Consider the following 7,615-nt stretch of genomic DNA (forward strand, 5'->3'; position numbering starts at 1 on the left):
CCAGATGGGGGTAATGGCGCACTCAGTGGGAGTTACTGCTGCCTCAGGGTATATCATCTACACTGTAATTAGACACCAGCGGCTGGTGCCAGCTGACTCAGGCTCCAGGGGTTCAGGCTGCCGGGCTGTTTAACTGTAATGTAGATTTCCGAGCTTGGGCTGGAGCCAGGCTCTAAGTCACTGCAGGGTGGGAGGATCCCAGAGCCTGGAAGTCCACACTGCAACCGAACAGCCCCGCAGCCTGAGCCCGAGGGATTTTCATTGCAGCGTAGACATACCTTCAGACTCCAACTGACCAAAGCATGCTCTGAAGTGCTTTGCTGAATAGGAATGGACTGCTGAATTGGGGTCTACTAGCATTAATTCTTGACTGGTTTTACATGTGGCTAATGCAGTTATTTGGAAGAGAGCATCCCACATGTGACTTTCCCCCGGCCAGCATCTTCTTGTGGTTTTCTCTATCAAATTTGCTCCTCTCTGCACTATGCAACAGGAGCGGGGAGGGAGCATATGGACAACTACTTTTATGCTGAAAGTATCCGTTGGCGCTCGGACACCTCAGGTATACTACATTTTGTCAGAAGTTATATTGAATTTTAAGAAAAATATGTAGCTTATGCTCCATCCCTAAGTTACATACTTCTAATAAATCCCATTACAAGGTCTCACCTGGAAGGAAGACAATGATCGATCCAGTTCTCAGTAGACCAAATGTGAACATGGAGGTACAGGGCTATGTGCTCAGCTGACTATTCAACTTGTCTTTTAGGAGCATTCTTAAATAGTCAGCACAGGAAGTATCACAACACAAGTATCGGAATAGCTGTAACACTGTCTTTAGTGATGTCATTCTAGATTCCCTTAAGCACCTGGGCAAGCTATGGCGATGCTGTGCCTGGGAGGTCTGATTCCCAGCAGAGGTAAACAGACTCACGCTAACTCCGCTCAAGCTAGTGCACTAAAAATAGCCGTGTGGATGTTGCAGCCCTGACAGCAGCTTGGACTAGCTGCCAGAGTCCAAGCCTGCTTGAGCCCGGGGTCCAAACTCGGGATGCTAGCATAAGCTGTCACCAATGAGTGCTGCCATGTCCACACTGCTATTTTTTAGCATGCTGGCTCGAGCTGAGCTAGGGCGAGTCGGTCTACCTGAACTGGGAATCACACTTCCCAGCTGCAGTGTAGACATATCCTAAAGGACCCTTGAGTTGGTCAGTCATTTCTGGGATGCTGCAGGTAGTGAAACAAGTCCAGTATTCTACTATTCTTCCATGGAATCACTTGCCCGTCCCCTGTCAGAATGTAAAGCACAACACTGCAATTCACAGAATCAAAGAAACTGGAGATGCAAAGATAAACTGTATTGGATTCTGATTCAATATGCATGGAAGTCAATGAAATGGCTCCCATTTACTTCAGCATGAGCCTGACTCAATGCCCACTGAAGGTCCCTTAACCCACGGGTTCTCAACCACGGGTCCGGGACCCCCTGGGGGGCCGTGGGCAGGTTTCAGGGGGGCCGCCAAGCATGGCAGGCATTAGACTCTCTAGGGTCCAGGGCAGAAAGCGAAAGCCCCACTGCAAGGGACTGCAGCCCAGGACCCTGAACCCCACCACCGAAGGCTGAAACTGAAGCCTGAGCAACTTAACTTTGTGGTGCCCCTTGTGACGTGGGGCCCAAGCAACTGCCCTGCTTGCTTCCCCCTAACGCCGGCCCTGGCAGAAAAGCAGTTGTGACACAGGTGGGCCATGAAGTTTTTATTGCATGTTGTGGGGGCCTCAGAAAGAAAAAGGTTGAAAACCTCTGCCTTAACCCGTCCCTGCCAGCACAGGGTTGTACCTTATGGTACAGTCTTCTATTGCTTTTTCCAGCTCTGTTTTAAATATCTCGAGTGATGGGGTTCTACCAATTCCACTGCAAAACCATTCAGTGATATTCAGGGGGAGGGATAGCTCAGGGGTTTGAGCATTGGCCTGCTAAACCCAGGGTGGTTGTGAGTTCAGTCCTTGAGGGGGCCCCTTAGGGATCTGAGGCAAAATCAGTACTTGGTCCTGCTAGTGAAGGCAGGGGGCTGGACTCAATGACCTTTCAAGGTCCCTTCCAGCTCTAGGAGATAGGATATCTCCATTTATTTTTTTTTATTATTTTACTCTGCCTACATTTTCCTTTTATTTCACCACACTGATTCTAGTATGTAACCCCATGGACCACCCTGCACAAACCTCTTCATTCTTTACTACAGGGAGAGGAAGAGAAAAAATGCTAACAAACAGGCAAGAAAATCCCGATATTCTTGGTTTGCTTCCAGCCTGGGCATTGTGACAGCAACATCCTGTTTCTTAAATAAAAAAAATAAAAAAAAACAAAAAACAGACAGCCTAAGCGCCAATCCTTACAAATTAACGGGGTAAGGAAGGGTGAACCGGAGCCATTTTTTAAAACCAGGGTTTTTCTTAGATTGCTATTATTATCGCTTGTATTTGCTTTAAACACAGAAACCCAGATTATTCAGAAAAGCAATACCTGCAGAATCCTGAATGGTTTGCATCCATGATTTTCTAATTTTTCTGGTGTATAAAAATCTTTTCACATTGTATATATTTGAGGGCATTTGAATGGCATCTTTTGTAAAAATCTGTGGAATAAAGCTATATATCAAGGTCTTAAAGACCACCCTTCTCTAAGGCCAGCATCGCTTTGAAAACACAATGTCAGACTGTTCTATAACAGAAGCTATGAATGGTTCCCTCCAAAAGACTACTGTTATTTCTGCTAGGTCATCTGCCTATCACCTGACAGTTGGAACCACACCATAGTACATGTCTGAGAATAAATAAAAAGCCTAAAGAGTAGAGTGAATGATCATGCTCTGTGACCTTGCAGCAAAACATACAGAGCATGAAGTACAGACATCTAAAGAAATCACTTTCCTATGGCTAGATTGAGAAATTCTTACTCCAAGAGTGGTGCCACTGAAGTCAACGGGACTACTTGTGGAGTAAGGGCTACTTGTCATGCATAAGGGGGGTCTACAGTTATTAAAATGTCAGGGTCTGCGGGACGATGCCAGGAGACCATACATCTCCCTTACATGGGCAATTTTTTTGCTTTCCACTCACTGGTACTCAGAACAATCATGACAAAGTCTTTTCTTTTAAAAATGTTAACAAAGCTGAGTGAAGAGACCAGCAATCAGCATCTCATTTGAAACAGAAAACAGAGTGATGATGCCTACATTCTTTATCACTTTTTCATTTTCCTCAAGAATTTAACAATAATATTTTACATGAGTAATAGGTTGCCCTCGTGCAGATATTGCAGAGCCCTTTACATCACCAAAGTGCAGCCATCTACGAACTAGCGTAGAGCATGCTGCACAACAATGGTCAGAAGAGAAATTATGGTCATGGCAAACTGTACAATTACGACAAGCAATATAGTATCCCTTAATGTCATTGTGCCCGTAAAATATACAGTGAATCTGAATGCACTCACCCAACAACCTCTCTCTAATAACTATCTGAAAAGGACTCCAGTATCTTTTTAAGAACAGCTTTCCTTAATTAGAAAATAATATATTTTCATATATATATGACATCTAAGGTTTTATTTCTAAGGGTGTGTGACCAGGTAGTAAAACATTACCTCAATATTGCCTATGCAAGAGAGGGCAGAGGTAAAGTCACTGAGGCAGCCTTAACTTCGCCACTTCTTGATTCTGAGTATTAACCTTCATAGTCTTATAGTGTTTTCTTAATTGAATTTCTTAGTCTTTAGAGGAATAAAGATAAAAAAAAATTTCAAGATGTGCAACTATTTGCTCAGCAGCGTTGGAATGCTCTGTTCAATAAGTGCAAGCATGATCCCTGCACATCTATGTTAAGGACCTCTATAAACGGCCCTTCATAGACCCTGCACAGAAGGCTGTGACAGGTCAAACCATGGCAACGCTAGAAGTGAAGAAAAAGAAATCTGTTTTTTTCATGGTTCCAGTGACCCAGTTCTACATGCTATTGGTATAGAGTGGCTGCAAAGGAACTCAGCTGACATAAATAAAACATCTGTGATAATACTTTTAAATGAAAATGGACAAACATTTTCATCTATAAGTCTCAAAAGCAATTTGCATAGATGTAATCTTATATTACAGATGGGGCTACTGGAGCAAAGAGTTTTACAAGTTCACTAAGCAAATTAGTGTCAGATTAAGGACTTGAAACAGGTATTTTGGCTATAGACACCAAGGGCTATCCCAATACTACACAAATGTTCTGCCTCCAATTTTTTTAATTTGTCAAATATGCCTAATAATGAGTACTTTTTCATGAAAACCCCCAATGCATTTTGCAAAGCTAAGCACAAATTAGAAGCCCTGGTTGGCAGATGGACTGACCAAGGCACCAAAAAAATTAAGTGATTTACCCAAGTTCACACGTACATTTTATAAAGTGAAACTTACTTTATTCACTGTGCACTTTAAGAGAGACATACATTAACTATGCAGCTAACTTTGACACCCACACATGTGCTTCAGAGCCAGCCTGCACTATGAAAACTGGTCCGATGTGCCAAAAATAATACAAAAGATGGTGTCAGCAGTAGGAAGAGTGCCACCTACTTAATGACCATTACCTATTCCTGCAGCACCTGTTTTCTGTGCAGGTCTCTCATCCAAATACTAGCAACTTCACACCTGCTTAGCTCAAATTACACCCCAGGTGAGAGAACATCCCAAATAGCAAGGCTATTATAAACTATATCATTTCTGAGACATATAAAAGTAGATTAAAAACAGACACTTGAAGTGTCCCAGCCTGTCTCCCTTCTCGCTAAGAGCAGGGGAAGTTTCCAGCATTTGTTTATGTGGCATGGGCTGGGCTTTGTGGTGAGACAATGCCTCCTTCTCCACCAATCAGCTGTTACTTCATTTCTCCCAAATCAAATATACTGATCCACTGTAACTTGCTGTAGAAAAAGTAGGATAAAATTGAGCAAGAAATGCTTCCCAGTGGTTATTAGGACTGGAATTGCTATTTTCAACAGCCATTGCCTTTTTTGTTTGTTTGTTTGTTTGTTTGTTTAAAAGGAAGACAGTGATATTGCATTGGCAAATTCCCCATAGAAAGAAAGAGAGGAACAAAAGAATAATAAAGGCACCTCAACTTTTCTTCATTTATGTAGGACAGTCTTATAATATGCATCCAGATATCCTCCAATCACACAAGCTGAAAATTGTTCCACTTTACTGCAGTTCTGTAACCATATGGGAACCAGTCCTGTCTGTGTTCTGTGCACATCTAAAATTCCTGTTGAATGACCTGCCGTGGGAGCGAGTTACCAGTGACCCAGGGCTGCGGCGGAAGGAGGGTGCAGGTGGGGGGGGGGGGGGAGAGAGAGCCCAGGGCTGGGGCAGCAGGAGGTGTATGTGTGGGGCAATGGTGGGGGTAAATGAGGGAGCCCAGAGCTGGGGTGGCAGGGGGTGTGGGGGAAGAGCCCAGGGCTGGGGCAGCAGGGGGGTCCGGCGAGGAGCCCAGGGCTGGGACGGGGGGCAGCCAACATTTTTTTTGCTTGGGGCGGCAAAAAACCTAGAGCCGGCCCTGGAGATAACATTGGTGTGCAGGTGATGGAGGGATTATGAAGGGGTATGACCAAGGATTATATGATGTTTGGGAGATAAGGGATGCAGGTGAGTTGGGATGGGCTATGGGGAGTGGCAAGGATTTGGAGGTGAAAAGGGAATGGGGAGAAGATGATTGGGGATGATGGAGGATTGGGGGAGAGAGTATATATAGAGAGATATAGAATGCTGGGGCATTAGGGATGCTAAGGGGGTTGGAGATGCCCGGGGAGTGGGGGGGGGGGGTGATGAGTGGGGGTGAAAGAGGAGGTGGATGGGGATGACCGGGAGAGTGAGGGTGCCCAGGGCAATTGCCTGTGAGCAGGGAGCCTGGGGAAGGATGATGGGGAGCCTAGGAAAAGTCCCGGGGATGCCCTAGGGTCCAGCAGAAGGTTGGGGGGTCCTGGCAGTCCAGTAGGGAATGCCTGGGGGTGGTTGAGGGTCTGAAGATGCTGGGGGTGGAGGTTGGCAGGGGTCAGATGAGAGATTGGGTTTCTGGGGGTCCAGCTGGGGATGTGCAGGAGTAAGGTAGAAGGCTGGAGGTTGGCTGGGGATCCAGGAGTGGAGGTCTGGGGGTGAAGCCCAGAGATGCAGGGTGGAGGCGGTGGGAGGGGGTTCCAGGCTCCAGTTGTGGGTTTGGGGAGGCTGGGGATGCCCGGGGGGGGGTCCAGCTGTCAGAAATGCAAATCTGGGGGGGCCAGGGGAGGTTGGGGTTCCCAGGGAGAAGGCTGGGGGACCTGGGGGCCCAAGCCGGGGGGCACTCAGGGGGAGGTTGGGGGGCCTGGGAAAAGATTGGGGGGCCGGGGACCCAAGGCTGGGGGGTCCGAGGGGAGGATGGGGGACCCGGGGAGAAAGCTGGGTGGGGGCCCGAGGGAAGGTTGGGGGGCCCGAGGGGAGTCTGGGGGGCCCGGGATCCGAGGTTGGGGGGGCCCGGGGCCCGCCCCCCGCTTACCGGACACGTTCAGGCGGCCGCCGGGGAACCAGCGGACGCGGTCCGGGCCGAGCCGGCTGTCGCAGGCCGTGTGGTAGGGGCTGTCCCAGTGCAGCGCCTCGCGGGCCAGCGCCCCCCAGAAGGCGGCGGGCTCCCGGGCCGCCCGCTCCCGCAGCTCCTGGTAGCCCGCGGCCGGCAGGGCGGCGCCAGCCCGCTCCCGGGGCCCGCCGGGGCTGCCGCTGGCCGGGCGCGCCGGGGGCTGCCGCAGGGGGGGCGCCGCTCCGGGCCCAGGGGCTTCCCCGGCTGAGGGCGCGCAGCGCCCGGCCCCACGCTGCGGCCGCTGCCATGGTCCTGTCAGCCCGAGCGCCCGCCCGCCGAGCGCCGCTGGGCCCCTCCGGGACTGGGAGCCGCGCCCGCCCGGCACCGCCCCCAGCGCCCGCCCCGCGCGGGCCCAACGGCGCCGCCTGCTGCCAGCGCCGCCCGCCCGCCTGGGACCCCTGTGCCCCACACACCCCATAGCGCCCCACAACCGCCCTCCCTCAGCCCCTCTGTGCCCCACACACCCCATAGCGCCCCACAACCGCCCTCCCTCAGCCCCTCCGTGCCCCACACACCCCTCAGCCCTGTCCGTGTCCCGCCCGCCTCCGTGTTCCACACACCCCACAGCGCCCCACAGCCCTGTCTGTGTCCCACCTGCCCTCAGCCCCTCCGTGCTCCACACACCCCTCAGCTCTGTCCGCGCCCCACACACCCCACAGTGCCCCACACATCCCTCAGCCCTGTCCGTGTTCCCGCCCCGCCCTCAGCCCCCACCGTGTCCCACACACCCCCTCAGCCCTGTCCGTGTCCCACCCGCCCTCCATGCCCCACACACCCCACAGCACACCCATAGCCCTGTCTGTTGTCCCGCCCGCCCTCAGCCCTTCTGGTGCCCCATACACCCCACAGCCCTGTCCGTGCCCCACACACCCCTCAGCCCTGTCCATGTCCCGCCCGCCCTCAGCCCCTCCGTACCCCACACACCCCACAGTGCCCCACACATCCCTCAGCGCCCCACACACCCCTCAGC

The 7,615-nt window shown here is 51.0% G+C and overlaps 1 protein-coding gene across 1 annotated transcript in view; it reads right to left on the minus strand.

Moving 5' to 3' along the window:
• The window catches only part of ACSS1 (acyl-CoA synthetase short chain family member 1), a 70,777-nt gene extending 63,869 nt beyond the window's left edge, over positions 1-6,908 (minus strand). The window contains 2 exon segments of the mRNA XM_065589940.1: positions 6,568-6,817; positions 6,819-6,908. Coding sequence (XP_065446012.1) covers positions 6,568-6,817; positions 6,819-6,893 — 325 coding nt within the window. The 5' untranslated portion in view covers positions 6,894-6,908.
• Between the last annotated feature and the right edge of the window lie 707 nt (positions 6,909-7,615).

Source organism: Chrysemys picta, chromosome 3, assembly GCF_011386835.1.
Source record: "Chrysemys picta bellii isolate R12L10 chromosome 3, ASM1138683v2, whole genome shotgun sequence".
In the NCBI taxonomy this organism is placed as follows: Eukaryota; Metazoa; Chordata; order Testudines; family Emydidae; genus Chrysemys; species Chrysemys picta.